The 25,000-nt window shown below is 32.6% G+C and overlaps 1 protein-coding gene across 2 annotated transcripts in view; it reads right to left on the bottom strand.

Annotated features, from left to right (window-relative positions):
* LOC135202714 (uncharacterized) overlaps positions 1-25,000 on the bottom strand; it is a 57,552-nt gene that overhangs the window by 14,687 nt on the left and 17,865 nt on the right. For both annotated transcript variants that reach the window (XM_064232192.1, XM_064232191.1), the window contains exon 2: positions 18,007-18,731. In XM_064232192.1, coding sequence (XP_064088262.1) covers positions 18,007-18,064 — 58 coding nt within the window. In that variant the 5' untranslated portion in view covers positions 18,065-18,731. The remainder of the gene's footprint in view (positions 1-18,006; positions 18,732-25,000) is intronic.

Below are 25,000 nucleotides of genomic sequence, written 5' to 3' on the forward strand. Positions count from 1 at the left end.
TTATTATTATTATTAGTCATTAATTCGCGGCGTTAGGATCGCGTTGTTGTCTGGTGTAACCTGCTGGTGTAACAGGTATTATAGACCATTCAGGAAACATAACGACGTCCAATGCTCTCTCTCTCTCTCTCTCTCTCTCTCTCTCTCTCTCTCCATATATTCATCCTGTCAATGGAATGATAAAAATGTATTCTGTTTGCAAATCCGGTCCCCTTCATCTCTCTCTCTCTCTCTTTCTATCTCAACACATAATCTCTTTCTTTCTCACTCTCTCTCTCTGGGTGTCGTCCTGTTATTATTATTATTATTATTATTATTATTATTATTATTATTATTATTATTATTATTATTATTATTATAACATCAATGGTCACTCTGGACGGTTCAACTTTCGTTCTTGTGGAGAAGGGACAAAGATTTCCTCAAATGTATCCTCTAATAAACGTCTAAATTCCTCTCTAGTTTGATGTCCCCAAAAGTGAGTTTTGACATTTCGCCAACGTTGACTCTGATAAATGTTCACAAACAAATGTTCCAAGTCTCTAACACTAGATAAATGGGTCTCACATTTAACATGAATTCATATCACTGCCTCTTCCTCTTTTATCTCTCTCTGTCTCTCTCTCTCTCTCTCTCTCTCTCTCTCTCTCTCTCTCTCTCTCTCCTTACATACGTTCACTCCGGCACTCTCTCTCTCTCTTTCTCTTTCTCTCTCTTCTAAAAAATGTTCATTCTAACACTGGAATGACTAAATCACTCTCTCTCCTTCTCTCTCTCTCTCGCTCTCTCTCTCTTTCTCCTTTCTCTCTCTTCTAAAAAACCTTCGTCCCTCTTCTCTCTCTCATCTCTCTCCTTATTTCGTTTGTTCCGAGTCTTAGGGATCAAGGAACAAAGTGTCTCCACTCGCTGGGATATAAACAGACATGAATTGCAACAGGAAAGAGGTATCAGGTCAGGAATCAATCTGTAAACTTTTTGCACTCTCTCTCTCTCTCTCTCTCTCTCTCTCTCTCTCTCTCTCTCTCTGCGTTCCTCTGCATACTGGTATAAGAGCATACAAGCACACAGATATGTGTAACCCATTGAATTTTTGTAATAATAATAATAATATAATAATAATAATAATAATAATAATAATAATAATAATAATAATAGCAGGAAAGCTATGTCAGGTCAGGATTAATCTGTCAACGCTGACATTTTCCCTTACCCTTGCAACCTGATTTCACGGGTATGATACATATCAGAGAGATGAACATTTTATTTTTGTTCTGCTCTCTTCGCCGTCCTTAAACTACGATAATATTTCGTCACATTTCAGTAAATATTTCCTCCTAACGTCCACCTCATGACGTGATTGATTGTGCCAAGAAGCAAGCCAGACTATGGAGCTGATATTATCGACTTGAAAGACTGAAAAAATTAGATTAAAGTCTGAAGTATTATGTCCACCGGGATAAATATTAGCATGTTGAAGAAATAGTTCATGGTATTATCAAGCATTTACAGTCTGCCGCTTGATGAACGAGTGTTTTGGCTACAGCCAAAAGAGACCAAAAGTGAACTGCAAATGACGTCTTAATATTTATCCATCTGACGTCATGAGCTAAATAGTCAGTACTTACGCTGAATATTACTGCATGAATTATTCTAATATAGAGATATGACTAGGAATTGTGCTATCTAGCCTTTATATCAAAGTTATGAAAAATGCTATCACAATCTTGCCCTCTGATCATTTCTACTAAGATCATTGAGCATTCAGAGGTTTCCCGCCCCCTGGTTTTTTGATGAAAAATATCAAGAGAAATTAGAGAGAAGCAAATGAGATTTCACAGACGAATTAAAAAAGAGAAAGAGTAACAATCTGAATGGTCCTGATTGCAAGACATACTGACATGGAAAATGGCAGTCTATTAGATGCTAATAGATGTTAAGTGGTTTTTAGATATAAGATACATAAACCTCGTAGGAGGTTAGTGTCATCGGTGCACCTCATGCGTTGCACTGTAGGCATTACTTGAGGGTTTTTGCCACCCCTTTCGGTCCCTAGCTGCAACCCGTTTCGTTGTTTTTACTGTACCTCCGTTCATATTCTCTTTCCGCCATCTTGCTTTCCACCCTCTCCGAACAATTTTTTCCATATAGGTTTTCCTCCCGTTACATCTTTCAAGCCTCCATTACTCTCAATATCCCTTTCAGCGACGAATGACCTCATAGGTCCCAGCGCTTGGCGTTTTGGCCTAAATATTATATCAAATACCGATAGTTATTTATTTTGTATATATATATATATATATATATATATATATATATATATATATATATATATAGAGATAGAGAGAGAGAGAGAGAGAGAGAGAGAGAGAGAGAGAGAGAGAGAGAGTAATTTAAAATGACTTTTAAGCGAACAAATGTAAATATTAAAAGTCAAATCAGTGCAAAACATCCTTCAGTGACGATTGAACAAAAGAAATAACTTTCGGTGTTTGATATAATATTTAGGCCAAAACAACGCAAGCGCTGAAAGGGATATATGTATGATATAGATATTGTATTATGTATATATTATAATATAATATATATTATATTAATTCTATATATAATATTATAAATATATACTATACAAAGTAATCTACATATATTCTTATGCTGTTCTTCTCGCAACGCATGACTTCCCCTCAGTATCTGTATGAAATGTTGTAAAAGTGTTTGCGATATTTTCAGATTCAATATTAAAGTTAAGGAATAACGTAGAATGTGAAAAGAGAGAGAGAGATTTGCTTGTTCACAAGAGCGGACTTGTCATTCGTCACTTAAGGCCGCGTGGTTCTATTTTTATTTCATTTTTATTTCTGTAAACAATCATGTGATGCACGACTGTCTTAAACTTGCTTGAGAAGTCATGTCATGTTGCATCATCTTTCATAAGACCGTCCTAGCAAGATTCTGCCTAAAACGTTTCACGTACGTCTGATACCTTTCACTTCATTTTAATAGAGATTCTTTTGTTCTGAAACTGGTCAATATTACTGATAAATTAACTCTTATATCTCTCGATTTGTCAAAAGATAATCTGTTGGCTCGTGAGTACCTTAAATATGAAATGGAAAAAGTTTGTGACGTCAGTCACGGAAATGACGACATCAATTTCATTCGAGAAGATTCTGTGATAATGACTTTCATTTTAAGAGACTTTTATTGTCTGAAACCGTGTATTAGTAAATGTAATTTATAACTGTAATCCCACTTTCTCTCTGTTTATTGTTAGAGAATTTTTAAGAAAATGGAAGTCTCGTCGCCCAGCCATTTTGGGTTAAGAGAGAGAGAGAGAGAGAGAGAGAGAGAGAGAGAGAGAGAGATGTCATTCGGGTATCAGAGACTATTCACGTTTGTTGGTCCTTCCAGTCTCTCTCTCTCTCTCTCTCTCTCTCTCTCTCTCTCTCTCTCTCTCTCTCTCTCCGTATGAGAGAATTTTGTTTTACATTAACGTAAACATTTAATACTTAGTTGTTGGTCACTCATAAATTTTAGTCCTTCCTCTCTCTCTTTCTCTCCCCGTATGAAAGAAATTTGGTTTTACATTAACGTAGAGATTTAATATTGAGTTGTTGGTCACTCATAAATTTTAGATTTAGATTTTAGATTTATTTAATTACCTAGTGCTTATTTGTGGAATCTGAACAGACGTTGTAAAAGTGTGTAACAGGCGCCTCGTGCGTAAGTGTTTACTGGTGATTTCGAAAAAGGCTTTCTAAAACTGGTATACCAAGGTAAGGGTTTTTTTTTAATAGCCTAAAAAGTACATAAAATACTAAAAGTACTTAGGTTATTCCAGGGGAACTTTCTGCCATTTTTTCACGTTTTGGTGTTGGTGTTTTTTTTTCTTTTTGCATTTATTCATTTTTCCTATTAAAGTGTGTTTTTTAATGTGCTGTGTGATTAATGTTTTCTTAGTGTTTTTGCAATTTTGGTATTTTCAATATTTTTCTGTGTTTAGATTTACATTCACAATTTGTTTGATTAAATTAAGTGTTTTAATTAATTAATCATTACAAATTTAATTGAGTTTAACACATGTGAATTACTTTGCATTTACTCAGATTTCTTTTCAAATAATAATTGTTACTTAACACTTTGGATTTTACTTGAATAATTCAATTTTTTGATGTTTGTGATAAATTAATTTGGATGTAATTTTACTTAATAATTAATTTAAGAATGAATTAAAGTTTGTGTTGCTTTCAAGTAATAGTAAATTTCCCTGAGATTGTGAATTTCACTTGTAAATTTTGAGTTGAATGATAATTTTTGTATTGAAAATATTTTGAATTTTTTTTTTCACCAGTATATATGATTTTGTTGATGTAGAAATATAGAGTGGTAATTGAGCTGTTTTCCTTCAGTTTTGTTGAAGTGCGTTAGAACCAGGGAAATACTTAAACTTCTAAAGCTGTTGATGAAGTGATGCACTTTAATTAATTAATTATTGTCATATAAGATTACCTCACACCTGATTAATGAACGTCGTCTGATTTCTTCCATGATTAATAAGTTTCTTAAGGGAGCACTGTTGCCTTTAGATTAATTAGTCATATTTTATTTGTGATGAAGATACAAGTGTCTGGCTGCTGTGAGGCTACAAATTGTCATTGGTAAGTGAAATATATATATATATATATATATATATATATATATATATATATATATATATATATATATATATATATATATATATAAATGTATGACTGGTAAAAACGTTCTGTTACATCAGAATTCCATCTAATAACAGGAGCCCATAAAAACGCCAAAATATAGAGAGAAAATACTTTATTTCAGAGACTGCTGTCTCTCTCTTCAGCAGTCTCTGAAAAAAATAGTATTTTCTCTCTATATTTTGGCGTTTTTATGTGTTCCTTTTATTATATATATATACATGCATGTATACTGTATGAATATGTATACTTCCCCACAGAGAGTATTCTCCATTCCGATAACAACGAAAGATCACTCAACGCCTTAATTCAACCGTTGAAACCTATAACAAAGACACTTGCCACTAGAGGAAAAAAAACGAAAAACAAAAATCATTCCAATCACAATCCTACGGTTCCAACCCTACGTAGGTGAAACCAAGCAAGTCACACTCTCTCCCAGATTAAAAATGATAGAGGGAAAAATTGTACCTTTCATGTCAGACTGAGACATTGAGTGAATGTTTTGCTTTGAGATTGGAGTTGCTCTACTTCGTTTTCGGTATAGCAAGAGAGAGAGAGAGAGAGAGAGAGAGAGAGAGAGAGAGAGAGAGAGAGAGAAGTATGTTTTTAATGTATTGTAAATGTAAATGTTTATTGAGAGAGAGAGAGAGAGAGAGAGAGAGAGAGAGAGAGAGAGAGAGCAGCATGTTACTGTATTGAAAATATTTATTCATTGAGAGAGAGAGAGAGAGAGAGAGAGAGAGAGAGAGAGAGCGCAGCATGTTACTGTATTGAAAATATTTATTGAGAGAGAGAGAGAGAGAGAGAGAGAGAGAGAGAGAGAGAGAGAGAGAGAGAGAGAGAGCAGCATGTTACTATATTGAAAATATCTATTGAGAGAGAGAGAGAGAGAGAGAGAGAGAGAGAGAGAGAGACAGAACAGGAACATGTTGCTATGTTGAAAACGACGGTACCTGAAAAGACAACAGGTAGCAGAGACAATCCCAAAAACCCAAAACGTTACAAGCTTTCAGAAAACGGTAGAACTAATTTCCTAAACGAAAAAGGAAAAAAAAAAATCCCGTCCGCATTTTTTCGGTATTTTTCCATTCAGTGTAACTAAGCTTTTCGGCTGAAAGGATACATGGATTTATCCTCTCTCTCTCCCTCTCTCTCTCTCTCTCTCTTTCTTTCTCTCTCTCTCTCTCTCTCTCGTTTCCAAATAAATGCAATTTTTGATTTTCGTGTTCTGTACATCACCTTTATCTTGTTGAGTAATTTGGATATGGTTAACAAGCATCGTACAACCCCCCGCTCCCCCTTTCTCTCTCTCTCTCTCTCTCTCTCTCTCCAAATAAATGCTATACTTGATTTTCGTCTTCTGTACATCACCTTTATCTTGTTGAGTAATTTGGATATGATTAACAAGCATCATACAACCCCTCTCTCTCTCTCTCTCTTTCTCTATCTATCTATCTATGTATATATCTTTCGTAAGACAAGTACAGTAACTCTTTTTGTCTTCCTGTAAATCTGTTTGAGATGTTAAGGAATTTAGATATGGTTACTAAGACATACTCCCCCCCGCCCCCCAACCTCAACTCTTTCTCTCTCTCTCTCTCTCTCTCTCTCTCTCTCTCTCTTTGTTTTGTAAAACAAATGCAATATTTCCTTTACTCCTTTTATACTACCTCACCTTGATGTTGTCGAGTAATTTGGAAATGACTGATAAAAGTGATTCCCATTCCGAGTCGCATTTCTGACGACCGTTCCAACGCCAGCAAAAACACCCAAGCATTAATGTTATTCAGAACATTATTTTCCGCCTTCATTCGACTTTATTTGACGACCGCAAGCACACGCGCTCATCGAGGGAAACTTATGACTGTGTGCTTTCAATTAAGTAAATGGAATGCAAGACTTAGAAAAGCAAGTTTTTAAGATTTAACTTAATTTTTTTTTTTTTGTGAGAGGATGAAGTAACGTCGTTTGCAACAGCTTGGAATGTCGTGTTTGCTCGGCCTGGTCTTGTACCTGTGCAAATTATTGGATGATATTCCCTTGTACAGAAGAGCCTCTATGTAATAGGATAATAGGATGTTTACACATGCACTCACGAACACACACAATACATATACACATGCATACAAAATTATGACAATATATATATATATATATATATATATCATATATTATATATAGGTATATATGTATACATATACATATATGCACATATATATATGTATATATATAAACATATAGATACATAGTATATATTACATTATATGTATACATTTACATTTACATATATTAATATACATACATACATGCATATACACATATATAAATAATATTTATATACATATACATACATATGTAAATATAAAATTGCGTAAGTGTATCTGAGTACAAACGAAGTAAATACACAACAAAAATCATTGGAAAAATATGCACAAGGTCCCGCACATACTGTCAACAAACAAACAATGATCAAACATGTTCTAATGAATCCTGCAAGGTGAATCTCTTCTTCCGATTCTCAAGAGCGATTCATTTGGCATAAAATCCCAACGAGCCAACGAAGAGTCATATTCTCGTATCATTATAATTTTCAAGAACTTTCATCTGGAATGTATAATTACTCTTTGAATTCTATTCATGAACAAGACAGTGAAATAGATTTTTAAGTCATTTGCAAAGAAAAATAGTAGTAACAGAAGTAGTTGCACTGTTAATAGTAGTAATTCTGGTGGCAGAATTATTTAACAAGTATTCTATTTTTTTTATAGTTGACTTTATGACCAATAAAAAGCATTTCACTTGTGGAATAATTTTGCTACTAGAACCACTACTATTACTAGCAGAACCAATACTTCCTTACTACAATTATCCTTGCATTTTGATAAATTAATTGAAATCTTATCTATTTATCTATCAAGTTGTTACTTTTTTTCTAATAACTGATCTCTAATTTTTTTTTATTTCCAATTACCTTTTATCATTTCATTATCATGAAGACCATGGTCTTTAGAAGCTTCAATTTCAAAACAATGGCCCTTGGTGGCTTGTTCCATATGAAGAGGGTTCACCTGAATAATAATAATAATAATAATAATAATAATAATAATAATAATAATAATAATAATAATAATACGGACAGACTATACATAACACGAAAGGAAGGAGGGAGAGGACTACTAAGTATAGAGGACTGCGTCAACATCGAAAACAGAGCACTGGGGCAATATCTGAAAACCAGTGAAGACGAGTGGCTAAAGAGTGCATGGGAAGAAGGACTAATAAAAGTAGACGAAGACCCAGAAATATACAGAGACAGGAGAAAGACAGAAAGAACAGAGGACTGGCACAACAAACCAATGCACGGACAATACATGAGAGAGACTAAAGAACTAGCCAGCGATGACAATTGGCAATGGCTACAGAGGGGAGAGCTCAAGAAGGAAACTGAAGGAATGATACAGCGGCACAAGATCAGGCCCTAAGAACCAGATAGTTCAAAGTACGATAGACGGAAATAACATCTCTCCATATGTAGGAAGTGCAATACGAAAAATGAAACCATAAACCACATAGTCAAGTGAATGCCCGGCACTTGCACAGAACCAGTACAAAAAGAGGCATGATTCAGTGGCAAAAGCCCTCCACTGGAGCCTGTGCAAGAAACATCAGCTACCTTGCAGTAATAAGTGGTACGAGCACCAACCTGAAGGAGTGATAGAAAACGATCAGGCAAAGATTTCCTAATAAAGATAAGATTATTACAGTATTTAATCATAAAGGGATTGTCGATTCTTTCCATTATTTAGGAAAGTTGTTTATTTTGTAACCTCGGAGGACTATGGTATCAGAACGGATAGGGTGATACGTGCAAACAGACCAGACGTGACGTTGATTGACAAAGTCAAGAAGAAAGTATCACTCATTGATGTCGCAATACCATGGGACACCAGAGTTGAAGAGAAAGAGAGGAAAAAATGGATAAGTATCAAGATCTGAAAATAGAAATAAGAAGGATATGGGATATGCCAGTGGAAATCGTACCCATAATCATAGGAGCACTAGGCCACGATCCCAAGATCCCTGAAAAGGAATCTAGAAAAAACTAGAGGCCTGAAGTAGCTCCAGGACTCATGCAGAAGAGTGTGATCCTAGAAACGCGCACATAGTAAGAAAAGTTGATGGACTACCTAAGGAGGCCAGGATGCACCCGGAACCCCACACTATAAATATCCACCCAGTCGAATTGGAGGACTGTGATAGAGCAAAAAAAAAAAAAAAAAAAAAAAAAAAAAAGAAAAAAAAAAAAAAAATAATAATAATAATAGTTATAATAATAATAAAACTCCCTGTTATTTGGAAGCTTGAATATCAAGTGAGTGGACCCTCCGGGCTTGTTCCATATAATTAGGGTTCATCCTCTGAATAATAATAATAATAATAATAATAATAATAATAATAATAATAATAATAATAACCTAACCATAGGAACACTAGGCACTATCCCAAGATCCCTGAGGAATTTGGAAAAACTAGACGCTGAAGTAGCTCCAGGACTCCTGCAGAAGAGTGTGATCCTAGAAACAGCGCACATAGTAAGAAAAGTGATGGACTCCTAATGATAATAATAATATTTCTTGGAAGCTTGAATTTGAAGTCAATGACCCAGGCAGCCTTTCTACATATGAAGAGGTTAACCTGAATAATAATAATAATAATAATAATAATAATAATAATAATAATAATAATAATAATAATATAATAATCAATAAAAATGGTTTTATTGAAAGCAATGGCTATTCCAGTTGTATTTATTTTGTATAGAAGTTTCTCTATTCTTCTTATTACTGATTTTTCTTCTGTACTGAGATTGGGTATTAAAAAGCCAAATTTTCAATAAAACCTGTGTTAATGAAGGTCTTCTTCCAGCATATGATAATAATAATAATAATAATAATAATAATAATAATAATAATAATAATAATAATAATAATAATAATAATAATAATAATAATGACTGATATAATGATTTCGGTTTAAGGTTACACGAACTCCTATATAATCCGGTATCCTGGGAAAAAAGTTTGGTATGCTTCGCAGTCAACTCTATACTCTGTTTTTTTTCATCTGTCCATCAGCCTGTGGTGTTTTTGTATGGTAACACTGCGTCCCGGGCTCTAGATAGTTACATTCAGCTTACATTCAACATTATAATAATATCCTATTTCGAATATTAACGGTGTAATTCGCATACAGTAAATTATTAAAACACTTTTCAGTTGCAAATGTACACCCAGATATCCTTTAATTTACCTAAAACTTACACATAGCGTAACTATCTAAAGCCCGGGACGCAGTGTTACCATACAAAAACACCACAGGCGGATGTACAGATGAAAAAAAAACAGAGTATAATCAAAACTGAAGTAAGGGAGGGCGGGTGGTAACAGACACCAAAGAATAGCTTATTAAGTTCGTGAATATTCAAATTATCAGACGCCATTTCATTCTTCATGGTGTACTGAGGTACATTTAGGAATGTTTTAATCTTCGGTAAATAGTTATGTTGCACGTAACATAGCCAATTTTAAGTTTAATCCTGAAGAACGGATATCTCTTTATCTTTTTTTATTTTTTTTTACTTTTACCCTAGTAGAAACACGTATTTTGGCCGATTAAAAGATCATGAAATCTATTCTGTTGGAAGACGAAAATATTCACTAATATCTTATTTATTGGAGACGACATCTCAAAGTAATCTTGCGTAGGTATTCACATTAAATGTGCTAATATCCCATAACTGGATATATGTAGTTTTTTTCGTTTCCCCACACACACACACACATATATATATATGTATATATATATGTGTGTGTGTTTTTAATTGTAATAGCCCCAATACCCTCTTAACTTCTCAAATTCTTCGCGTTCTTTTAGATAAGCTTCTCACTACAAAGCTTTCAGATTCAAGAGCAAGAAATATGAAGAACTTATGATGTCAGGTAGCGGAAAACGAACCCGCGATACTATATCACGATGAGGTCACGTTGACGACCTGACCACGAGAAGGATAAAAGTCTGTTCCCTCTCGTGCATACATCATATAACTTCCGTTTCTAGATATGTTTTTTCAGAGCTGGAATAGACCCATCCTCACCATCTTAGCCAAGTGGGCAAACGAAGAATACGATATATATACATATATATATATATATATTATATATATATATATAGATATATATATATATATATATATATATATATATATATATATATATATATGTATATATATGTATGTTATATATACAAACATTATATATATGTATATATATATATATATATATATATATATATATATATATATATATATATATATATATTAAATTCAGAATTTCTAATGCATATATTTTTAAACTTTGAATAAAATTAAAAAAGAAACGAAATTAACGTTAAAAACCTTTTTGCTTTACTGATCTTTGTTACATATATAAAAAACAAAATATACTAGATACATTTTGTAATAGGAACAAGGCAAATCATTTTGTCATTCATTATAGCTTCATATAAAAACGGCATTCAACTTGTTTTCATAATGATATTAAAAAAATGCTGTGAATACTATTTTTGAATTTCTTGAATAACTCAATCGTGGAGTATAAATCTCGAGCTTATGGTCACACAAATGGAGGTTTTATGCATCACAAGTCTTGTTTAATATAAATTTCGGTAATATTGAATAAATATCATATTGTAATGCCCAATCTTGAATTTTTATTTTTATATAACGTGAAGGGTTGTTAATGAAGTCAATCACTATCCTTACCAGGCACTAATAGGAGAGAGAGAGAGAGAGAGAGAGAGAGAGAGAGAGAGAGAGAGATAAAAGTGTGTAAGACAGAGACAGAAAGACAAAAAGTGTAAGAGAGAGAGAGAGAGAGAGAGAGAGAGAGAGAGAGAGAGAGAGAGACAAAAGTGTGTAAGACAGAGACAGAAAGACAAAAAGTGTAAGAGAGAGAGAGAGAGAGAGAGAGAGAGACCAAAAAGTGTACGTACGAGAGAGAGAGAGAGAGAGAGAGAGAGAGAGAGAGAGAGAGAGAGAGGAACAAGTCCCAATAGTTTGTTAACAAATACAAACGTATCTTAACGGCATCATGCAAGCAAACAGACGAAGGGAAAGACACCAAATCTAAGAAAACAGTTCTAAATGGGAGAACGTGAATAAACGTTTTAAATATAAACAATAAGAAAAACATATCGAGTGAGAAATTGTGCGTTTATATTTTCATTACTTGAACGAAATATTTGCTGATAGATTTGAGAAACTCAGATATATGTATATTTCCATTAGGTTTGAGAAATTGGAAAGGGGAGAGAGAGAGAGAGAGACCTTACCTTACCTTACAGACCTTACAGTTCGTTCGGGTTGCCCCAGGTCCCTCAGTGTGAGGCGCCTCTAATGTCTACCAGAGAGTTGCTAGTACATCTTCCGGTATATTTTGCATCTTCCAATCTTGGATGGTCTGGGATGCAGTTTAGATATTTGTCGAGCTTATTCTTAAACACATCTACGCTCACTCCTGATATATTCCTCAGATGAGCTGGCAACGCATTGAATAGACGCTGCATTATCGATGCTGGTGCGTAGTGGATTAATGTTCTGTGTGCTTTCCTTATTTTTCCTGGTATAGTTTTGGGCACTATTAATCTACCTCTGCTTGCTCTTTCTGATATTTTTAGTTCCATGATATTTTCTGTTATTCCTTCTATCTGTTTCCATGCCTGAATTATCATGTAGCGTTCTCTTCCTCTCCTAGACTATATAATTTTAAGGATTGTAGTCTTTCCCAGTAGTCTAGGTCCTTAACTTCTTCTATTCTAGCTGTAAAGGACCTTTGTACACTCTCTATTTGTGCAATATCCTTTTGATAGTGTGGGTACCATATCATATTGCAATATTCAAGTGGACTACGAACATATGTTTTATAAAGCATAATCATGTGTTCAGCTTTTCTTGTTTTGAAGTGCCGTAACAACATTCCCATTTTTGCTTTACATTTTGCCAACAGAATGGCTATTTGATCATTGCATAACATGTTCCTATTCATCATCACACCAAGGTCTTTAACTGCTTCCTTATTTGTGATTGTCTCATTATTAGGTCCCCTATATGCATATAGCTTTCCTTCTCTGTCTCCATAATTTATTGATTCAAATTTATCAGAGTTAAATACCATCCTATTTACCTCTGCCCAATCATATACTTTGTTAAGGTCTCTTTGTAGAGCGTTCCTATCTTCATCACAAGTAATTTCTCTACTTATTCTTGTGTCATCAGCGAAACTACTCACTACCGAATCCTTAACATTACTGTCTATGTCTTCAATCATAATAACAAACAATATTGCAGCTAGCACCGTAACCTTGTGGCACACCGGATATTACCTTGGCTTCATCCGATTTCTCATCGTTTGCAATAACTATCTGTTTTCTGTTGTGTAAAAATTCTTTTAACCATCTTCCTACTTTATCTACGATATTGTGTTTTCTAATTTTCTTTGCTAATATATTATGGTCTACTTTGTCAAAAGCTTTTGCAAAGTCTAGATAAACCACATCTGTTTCATTTCCGCTTTTCATATTTTTGAATATGTTCTCACGGTGGACTAACAGTTGGGTTTGTGTACTTTTTCCGGGTACGAAACCGTGTTGTCCTTTATTAAACAAATTATTTTTTATTAAATGTTTCATAATATTTTTCTTCATTACCCTTTCATACACTTTCATAATATGTGATGTTAGACTCACAGGCCTATAATTACTTGCCTCTAGTCTTGATCCACTTTTGAAAGTAGGGGTGATATATGCTAATTTGTGCTCATCATAAATCTTGCCTGTATCTACACTTTGTCTTAATAATATTGCAAGTGGCTTTGCGATAGAATGAACTACTTTCTTTAACCAAATAGCAGGGACTCCATCCGGCCCTGCAGCAGCTCCATTTTTAATTTCATTAATTGCCTGCACAATATCAGCTTCATTAATTTCTATGTCAGCTAAATATTCACTATTTTCGTCCCTTACTTCTATATCATTATCTTCATTATCTATTCTAGGGGTGAATTCTCTCTTATTATCGTTTCTGCAGTTATGTTTGCAAATTTCCTTTTTTTTCATTCGTTAATCTCCCTTCAATTCTCAGAGGGCCTATTTCTATTCTTCTTTTATTCATCTTCTTCGCATATGAGTATAATAGTTTGGGGTTTTGCTTGATATTTAATAGGGTTTTTTCTTCCAAGTCCCGTTTTTCATTTTCTTTTGATTGTATAATCTTTTGTTCTGCATTTTCTATCTTACTTTTTAGTTTGATCACTTTCCATGCATTTTTTTTTCTTTTGCAAAACCTTTTTTCCACTTTCTGATTTTCTGGAACAATATCCTTCTGTCTCTTGGTATGCATGAATGATGTTTACTTTTCTTCTTCGGTATATATTTATCCACTATTTTCTCTAAAATTTTATATAATATCTCCGTATTTACCCTTATGTCATCACTTACGAAAATGTTACCCCAATCTTTGTTTAATTCTTCATTAATTTCTGACCATTTTATATTTTTACTGTAGAAGTTGTATTTTCCATATCCTTCCCACTTTTTCATTTCTTGCTTATCTCTATTTTCACTTGCTTTGGAATGAACTGTTAATTCTATGACATTATGATCTGAAATACTCGCATTATAAACTATTATTTCTTTAACATAATTCATCTCGTTCACAAATACTAGGTCTAAAGTATTTTCCTTTCTTGTTGGCAGGTGATTTATTTGTTGAATGTTGTATTCTAGTAGCATATCTAATAGCTTTTCAAATTGCCTCTTATCTTCTGCACTACTATTACTCTCTTTTTTATATGTATAAGTACAACCACAATCTCCTATTCGTTCTTTCCATTCTACGACAGGAAAGTTGAAGTCACCAGATAGGAGAATAGTCGTCCGTTGTGATTTCTACATATATCATCCAATTTTTCAATTATTAAGTCAAACTCTTTAGTATTAGGAGGTCTATATATTACTATGTTCATCAATTTTTCAGATTCAAATTCTACCGCTATTAGTTCACATTCTGAGTTACTATATTTCTCATATATTTTTCCTTGTTTTTTGTCTTTCCCATATATTGCGGTTCCCCCTTGATTCCTATTTTAAGTATGCACATTTACCATATATTTCATAGTTTTGACATACCTTAGGATGTTTGTAGTAACATCTTTCTCCAAATCTGCAATTCCCTCCTTTCAAAAGGTTGCAGATTTTGTCTTTCTTGTCTATTTTTTCCTCTTTCCCGTCATTGTGTAGATCTGGGTAGAGCCTCTTCGGGATTTGCTTTTGTGTTGTCATATCGTAATTTATTTCTTCGTAGGTATGCTGCTTTATTGCCTCATATGTAGTATCAATGAGTATCTCTGCATCCATACTTTTATCTTGTTCTTTGTTTTCCTTATTTTTTTTCTGTCATTTCATTTTTGTTTACTTCTCTTCCGTTTTCCTCTTCTTCTTTTCTTCTTCTTCTTCCTCTTCCTCTTCTTCTTCATCCTCAACTATTTGTACATTCAATCTTGATTTAATAACATTGTCTATCCATGATAGACATGTTGAACAAAAAATTCTTGTATCTTTTCTCAAATCTTGCATTACCTCAGCACACTGTGGATGGGTCGAAATGTTGCATGCAGCACATTTTCTGATTAGGTTTTGTGGATTGACTATGCTATACCAAACCTTACACAGTTTGCATGCTTTTGGCATTCTTTTTCCTAATGCATCAATTAGGATATTCACAAGATTCACCTTATTCATTTTCTTTGTCGGAATATGTTGGTTTATGTATATTTTCTTTATGAGTCTCTTGACCACTTGGATTTTATTTGGAACTTCTTCAATTATTTTCAAGATGTTTTCATTAGATTTGTTCCAGTTTGAAGGATTATATCCTTCTAATATATCTATGAATGCTTTTGTATCTTTTTGGTTAGGACTGTTGCTGATTTCATAGATGAGAAATGCCAGTTCCCTTCCTGCTACCTCATCGTATTGCGAATCCGCCAAGCAAGCTAAATTACGCCACCTTTTCCCGCAGTTGGAACTTACTGCCATCTTGTTCTGATTTCAGTATTACACTTGTTAAACTAACTTAGAAGACGCTTTATCCTACTATTTTCACACTAATCTTATCACCGATAGTTCACGAACACTTCTAGATATTTCTCAAATTCTAGTCGTATGTTAAACTTGTGATATCTGTTGATTAATCTGACTTCACGCGGGTACGTCTCACCAAGCAAGATGGCTACTACGAGAGAGAGAGAGAGAGAGAGAGATAAATAGGCTTGAGAAATTGGAAAGGAGAGAAAGAGAGAGAGAGAGAGAGAGAGAGAGAGAGAGAGAAATGCACCACCGTTTGCAGATTTTATTAATTAATGCTGTTGTTTCTCCTCTCTCTCTCTCTCTCTCTCTCTCTCGTCTCTCTCTCTCTCTCTCTCTGCCTTTTACCATGAGTCCACCTACAAACTGAATATAACTATTATTATATATATATAATATTATAATATATATTAATATTATATTTATTACTATATATATATATATATATATAGAGAGAGAGAGAGAGAGAGAGGAGAGAGAGAGAGCACATAGGTGGTGATCTCGATATATATATAGTATATATATGTATATATATGTATATATACATATATATATATATATATATATATATATATATATATATATATATATATATATATATATATATATATTACAGAGAGAGAGAGAGAGAGAGAGAGAGAGAGAGAGAGAGAGAGTGACTGATGGCTGACAATCTCCAACGAACTATAGCTACATTCTTCCTTCCATCGTTCAATGTAGCGTCCAGGTTAATTATATTTAACAATTTCCCAAACGGGGAAAGAGAGATGAAGGGTCGGGTACAAAATAAAGAAAAAATACAAAATACAAAATATATATTTTCCTCTTTCTTCAACAATAACTTTATTGATCTATTTGTACACACACACACACACACACACACACAACACACACACACACATATATATATATATATAATGATATATATATATATATATATATATATATATATAGAATATATATGTGTGTGTGTGTGTGTGTGTGTATACAAATAGATCAATAAAGTTATTGTTAAAGAAATAGGAAAATATCGGACTGGAGAACAGGCGACGAATGAGAACGACCATTAGTGTTGGAGAATCAGCAATTGTTGGAGGAAAGGGAGTGGAGTGGATTGAAGGGTATTGGTGGGTGGGGCAGGTTATTTGGCGTCGCGACTGCCTGGGTCACTGACACAAAGAAAGATGGTCTGATTGATTTATTTATGAAACTTGGGTCGTCAGGAAAATTAAGAAGAAATTGTAGGAGGAGCTGGACAGCATGATTGAGGAGAAAAAGCGGGAATGGAGGTAATGTAAAAGGATTAAAAGTGGGTGCAATTTAGGGCTAAAAGGACCCTGCAAACGCCTCTTATGAATGCCTTCAGTGTGCCTCTGGAGGTGCGCTGACGGCACTACTTCTCTACTTTGTTCCTTCTCTTCTATAGAAGAGAAGGAACAAAGTTACCCCTAACGAAAATCATAATCTTTTAGATCGGTACAAATCTCAACAAAAGTTGACAAAGGAGTCATTATGCAACTGAGATGGTTCTACGTCCTAAACTCTTTCTAGAGTTGCAACAAGTTTGGAGATTACCTAGGGAAGCAGCCCTCTGTAAGCCAAGGCAATCCTTGAATCTTGCGCTGCAACGGTCCTACGTAGTAGTATATGGTACAATGCGGAACTGTATCAAATCCTATTTGATTTAATAACATTTTGATCTAATTAGTTATGACTTGGTTAATTCACCATGGTTTTCTAACAACTGATCTCTTCCGTACTTCCTATTATCTTTTGTAACTTCTTTGAAATTAACACCATATTCTCAAGAAGCCTGAATTATACATCCAAGTGCCCTGTAGTTCTGCTCTATATGTTTGGGGTTCATTTTTTGATAATAATAATAATGATAACAATAATAATAATAAAATTCCATAAATTGGGGTACGACAGTCAAGGTCATCTAACGTGGAGGGTCATTATCGTGCACTGGCAACCTCCCGAGACCCTGACAAACAATCTAAAGGATATATGAGCATGCACGTGGAACAATACGAATTCTCAATTATAACCTCTAACACCATCAACCAGAAGATCGAAATTCGCTTACCTTGGTCCAGGATAATCAGGAGAGCAAACGTTATTTTCACCCTGCTGAGATCCACCATGTTTGACTGTTTTCTTCTTCTTCTTCTTCTTCTTCTTCTTCTTCTTCTTCTTTCGTTTTTTCAGCGCCCGTCCAATTCCTAACTCGACTATATACTATATAGATCACTTATAAGAAATTAACCGGGGTCTTTAATCTATAGACGAATCTTATCACAAACTTCTTTAGTCTTGTCATTATGCTTTAAATATCTTGTTCTTGAGAGTAGCTTTCAACACTGACTAAACTATGAAGTGTTTTAGATTTATGTACATAAAATCCTCGAGTAATGCAGTAGGCCTATATATTTATGCATATGATTACCTTGGGTGATAAAGAAGGCCTATACTTATGCACATAATTGCCTTGACAAACCTAGCAGGCCTATGTTTATTATGTTTAATGCCTTGATAAGTGATGTGTCACAATAGGTCTAATTTCCACCATAAGAAAAAAAGCTTGCAACGTCACATCAACATGGCTACCGAGAAATCGCGTTATCTTTCCTTCAATTCCTGACGTCCTGTTTACAAATCACTGAAGATCCTTTTGTTTACAAATCAACAAAGGTCGCCTCTCAACATTTCAAGGAGAATCCTTCACTGGGTCCTTCCTAAAATCCTTCCACCACAAAGGAAAACAGCACGATAGCAATCGATTAGACGCGGGACAGGCTTCAGACACGCCACCTGGAAGAAATCGTAATTCTACTTTTAGTCTTTCAATGATTACCGATAGAGCTCCTGAAAAATTCATGCTTGTGCCTTTGTTATGCGTGTTTCATACAGCCGTTGGCTCTCAGGGAGACTGTAGGGGAATTATATTATTCGTTTACAGTGGTTAAGTTTTTAATACATATAAATATATATATATAAATAATATATATACGTATATATTACATACTTATATATATATATATATATATATATATTAATTATTTGTAAAATATATATGTTACATATATTTTGTATTCATCCTATTTATATATATATGTATATATATATATATATATATATATTATATATATATATATATATATAACATACATACACACACACACACACACATATATATATATATATATATATATATATATATATATATATATATATATATAGGCTATATACACATTAAGCTACAAATGTCGTTTAACATCCAATTTGTTTGACCTCAGAATTAATATTTTCCCATATATGTTAACCGACGGGGAATTTTTTATTTGATAATAATTTCGTCCTCAACTAAAAAATTCTCCTTCGGTTAACGTATTTGAAAGTTATTAGTTCCGAGGTAGAGCGAATTGGACGTTAAAGGACATTTGTAGCTTAATGCATGTATATGAATCACGGACATGTGACAAAAATGCATACTATATATATATATATATATATCTATATATATATATATATATATATATATATATATATATATATTGTGTGTCTGAGTGTGTATGTGTGTGTGTGTTAAAAAGGATAAACTTTAGTTTTCAAACACAATCATTTATAATAACTGAAGTTAATACGCTTAACACCTAAATACTTGTTCAGATTGAAACACAGGAATTTCTCGATAAAATGTTGTTTTTATTTAGAGTATATACATAAAACACCCCACCCAAATAATATAAAATATATATATATATATCTATATATATATATATATTAGTATAGTATATCATATAAACACACCCATATATAAAAAATAATATATAATATATATAATTATATATATATATATATATATATATTATATATTAGTATAGTTATATCAATAGTACGATATAGTATATATATATATATATATATATGTATATATATATATATATATATATATATATATCTATAATCTATATATATATAATATAGATAAATAGATATATTACATATCTATATATATAATAATATATATAAATATAATATATTATATATATAGTATAGTATATAGATATATATATTATATATATATAATATCTATAGATATATATTTATATATATATATATATTTTAATATATATAATAATTTATATATATATATAGATATGTATATATATCTATTTTCTTATAATAGTATTATATATATATTATTAATAAGATATATTCTAAGATATATATAGAAATATATGATCTATCTATATATTATATATATATATATATATATTATCTCTATATATATATATATAGAGGATAATATATACCTATCTATATTATCTATATATATATGATATATATAGATAATCTATATAATATATATATAGATATATATATATATATATATATATATCTATAGATTATATATAATATATAATATATATCATATATATATATATAATATATATATATAGATTGTATATCTAGGTATCTATAATATATATAGATATATATATATAGATATATATATAGATATATATATAATATATATATATGATATATATAATATATATCTATAATCTATCTATATATATATATATATATATATATATATATATATATATATATATATGTGAGTGTGTGTGTGTATACATGTGTGTGTGCGTGTGTCCGTGATTATATATATACATGCATACATACATACACATATGCAATTGTTAAGTTCATACGCGCCAAAATTTAGAGGGGCGTGAATCCTCGAATTACGAAACGAGCAATTGAAAAGAGAAAAAATTCCAGTGTCTTTAAGAAATGAGAGAGAGAGAGAGAGAGAGAGAGAGAGAGAGAGAGAGAGAGAGAAGGAATAAAAAAAAGACTCCCGGTTTTTTCGCTCAATGGAATTCCTGGGGCAAGGAGAAAGCAACAAGGATTAGCTTTCAAGATGGAGGCGTGAGACGATCCTTCCCATTTGACCGCAAAACAAAAGGTTTTTGTCCCCCTCCGCTCTTCCTCCATTCAGCCCCTCCCCCCCCCCCCCTCTCTCTCTCTCTCTCTCTCATTCTAGACAAATAGACAAGAAAGACAAAATCTGCACCCTTTTGAAAAGAGGGAATTGCAGATTTGGAGAAAGATGTTACTACAAACATCCTAAGATATGTCAAAACTATGAAATATATGGTAAATGTGCATACTTAGATGGATATGGGGATGATTGCAGAGATCTGCATCCAAAAATATGTAAAAACCTAAAAGAAGGAAAAGGATGTAAGTTCGACAAAAAATGCAAATATATGCACCCTGTAGCCATGAATCATAATCAAATAAATAACCAACCAAGTAATAAAATCCAAAATAAGAAAGAAACAAATAAAGAGAGAAATCAAGAATATCAGGTAAAAGAGAAAAGCAAACCACCAATGAGATATGCAGAGGTGTCAGCAAAAAATTTCAAAGCATCAGCTCCGAAATTCTACTCAAGAGATAATAACTGTATTTATTATGCAAGAGGATATTGCAGAAACGGAGAAAATTGCAGATTCAGACACAAAATGAATAATTATGATGAAGGAAGATCAAATATTATGGAAAAGTTGGATTTTTTAATGTCAGAATTTCTGGAAATGAAAAAAAGAACAACATACAGAACAGGAAAGAGACATGGGAAAATCCTTATTACTACCAGTATTAAATGAAGGAGAAACACGCAAACCATCATAGTGATGAATGCGCAGGGTTTAGTTACGAGTAACTCAAAAAGAAAAATAGAGGTACATTAGAAGAAATAAACCCAAAAAGTGAAAAGAAAATAGATATAATGATATAAGTGAAACCTGGTATTCCCAAGAGACTGGGAATGATGATCAAATAAAAGGGTTCCAAACTTATAGATCAGATAGAAAAAATAGGAATCAAGGGGGAACCGCAATATATGGGAAAGACAAAAAACAAGGAAAATATATGAGAAATATAGTAACTCAGAATGTGAACTAATAGCGGTAGAATTTGAATCTGAAAAATTGATGAACATAGTAGTATATTAGACCTCCTAATACTAAAGTGTTTTGCACTTAATTGGAAAAATTGGATGATATATGTAGAAATCACAAGGACTGGAAACCTATTATTTTTTTTTTTTTTTTCCTAGCTGGTTGACTCAGACTTTCCTTTCGTTAGAAGGAAAAGAAAAGAACGAATAGGAGATTGTGGTTGTACTTATACATATAAAAAAGAGAGTAATAGTAGTGCAGAAGATAAGAGGCAATTTGAAAAGCTATTAGATATGCTACTAGAATACAACATTCAACAAATAAATCACCTGCCAACAAGAAAGGAAAATACTTTAGACCTAGTATTTGTGAACGAGATGAATTATGTTAAGAAATAATAGTTTATAATGCGAGTATTTCAGACCATAATGTCATAGAATTAACAGTTCATTCCAAAGCAAGTGAAAATAGAGATAAGCAAGAAATGAAAAAGTGGGAAGGATATGGAAAATACAACTTCTACAGTAAAAATATAAAATGGTCAGAAATTAATGAAGAATTAAACAAAGATTGGGATAACATTTTCGTAAGTGATGACATAAGGGTAAATACGGAGATATTATATAAAATATTGGAGAAAATAGTGGAAAAATATATACCGAAGAAGAAAAGTAAACATCATTCATGCATACCAAGAGACAGAAGGATCTTGTTCCAGAAAATCAGAAAGTGGAAAAAAGGTCTTGCAAAAGAAAAAATGCATGTAAAGTTATAGAACTAAAAAGTAAGATAGAAAATGCAGAACAAAAGATTATACAATCAAAAGAAAATGAAAAACGGGACTTGGAAGAAAAAACCCTATTAAACATATCAAGCAAAAACCCCAAACTATTATACTCATATGCGAAGAAGATGAATAAAAGAAGAATAGAAATAGGCCCTCTGAGAATTGAAGGGAGATTAACGAATGAAAAAAAGGAAATTTGCAACATACTGGCAGAACGATATAAGAGAGAATTCACCCTAGAATAGATAATGAAGATAATGATATAGAAGTAAGGGATGAAAATAGTGAATATTTAGCTGACATAGATATTAATGAAGCTGATATTGTGCAGGCTATTAATGAAATTAAAAATGGAGCTGCTGCAGGGCCTGATGGAATTCCTGCTATTTTGTTAAAGAAAGTAGTTCATTCTATCGCAAAGCCACTTGCAATATTATTAAGACAAAGTGTAGATACAGGCAAGATTTTATGATGAGCACAAATTAGCATATATTACCCCTACTTTCAAAAGTGGATCAAGACTAGAGGCAAGTAATTATAGGCCTGTGAGTCTAACATCACATATTATGAAAGTGTATGAAAGGGTAATGAAGAAAAATATTATGAAACATTTAATAAAAAATAATTTGTTTAATAAAGGACAAACATGGTTTTCGTACCCGGAAAAAGTACACAAACCCAACTGTTAGTCCACCGTGAGAACATATTCAAAAATATGAAAAGCGGAAATGAAACAGATGTGGTTTATTTAGACTTTGCAAAAGCTTTTGATAAAGTAGACCATAATATATTAGCGAAGAAAATTAGAAAACACAATATCGTGGATAAAGTAGGAAGATGGTTAAAAGAATTTTTACACACAGAAAACAGATAGTTATTGCAAACGACGAGAAATCGGATGAAGCCTAGGTAATATCCGGTGTGCCGCAAGGTACGGTGTTAGCTGCAATACTGTTTGTTATTATGATTGAAGACATAGACAATAATGTTAAGGATTCGGTAGTTGAGTAGTTTCGCAGATGACACAAGAATAAGTAGAGAAATTACTTGTGATGAAGATAGGAACGCTCTACAAAGAGACCTTAACAAAGTATATGATTGGGCAGAGGTAAATAGGATGGTATTTAAATCTGATAAATTTGAATCAATAAATTATGGAGACAGAGAAAGAAAGCTATATGCATATAAGGGACCTAATAAGGAGACCATCACAAATAAGGAAGCAGTTAAAGACCTTGGTGTGATGATGAATAGGAACATGTTATGCAATGATCAAATAGCAACTCTGTTGGCAAAATGTAAAGCAAAAATGGGAATGTTGTTACGGCACTTCAAAACAAGAAAAGCTGAACACATGATTATGCTTTATAAAACATATGTTCGTAGTCCACTTGAATATTGCAATATGATATGGTACCCACCACTATCAAAGGACTATGCACAAATAGAGAGTGACAAAGGTCCTTTTACAGCTAGAATAGAAGAAGTTAAGGACCTAGACTACTGGGAAAGACTACAATTCTTAAAATTATATAGTCTAGAAAGGAGAAGAGAACGCTACATGATAATTCAGGCATGGAAACAGATAGAAGGAATAGCAGAAAATATCATGGAACTAAAAATATCAGAAAGAGCAAGCAGAGGTAGATTAATAGTGCCCAAAACTATACCAGGAAAAATAGGAAAGCACACGGACATTAATCCACTACGCACCAGCATCGATAATGCAGCGTCTATTCAATGCGTTGCCAGCTCATCTGAGGAATATATCAGGAGTGAGCGTAGATGTGTTTAAGAATAAGCTCGACAAATATCTAAACTGCATCCCAGACCATCCGCAAAGAATTGGAAGATGCAAAATATACCGGAAGATGTAATAGCAACTCTCTGGTTAGACATTAGAGGTGCCTCACACTGAGGGACCTGGGGCAACCGAACAAGATGTAAGGTCTGTAAGGTAAGGTCTCTCTCTCTCTCCTTGTTATTATTATTATATTATTATTATTATTATTATTATATTCTATTATTATTATTATTATTATTATTATTATTATTATATTATTATTATTATTATTTATCATATTTTCTTCTTCTTCTTCCTCTTCTCCTCCTTCTTCTTCTTCTTCTTCTTCTTCTTCTCTTCTTCTTCTTCTTCTTCTTCTTATTATTATTATTATTATTATTATTATTCTTATTATATTATTATTATTATTATCAGTATATTTTTCTTCTTGTTTTTCTTTTTCTTCTCTTCTTCTTCTTCATGTTATTAGTATTATTATTATTATTAATATTACTCAAACAAATGTAGCCCTGGA

This window comes from Macrobrachium nipponense, chromosome 33 (genome assembly GCF_015104395.2).
Source record: "Macrobrachium nipponense isolate FS-2020 chromosome 33, ASM1510439v2, whole genome shotgun sequence".
In the NCBI taxonomy this organism is placed as follows: Eukaryota; Metazoa; Arthropoda; class Malacostraca; order Decapoda; family Palaemonidae; genus Macrobrachium; species Macrobrachium nipponense.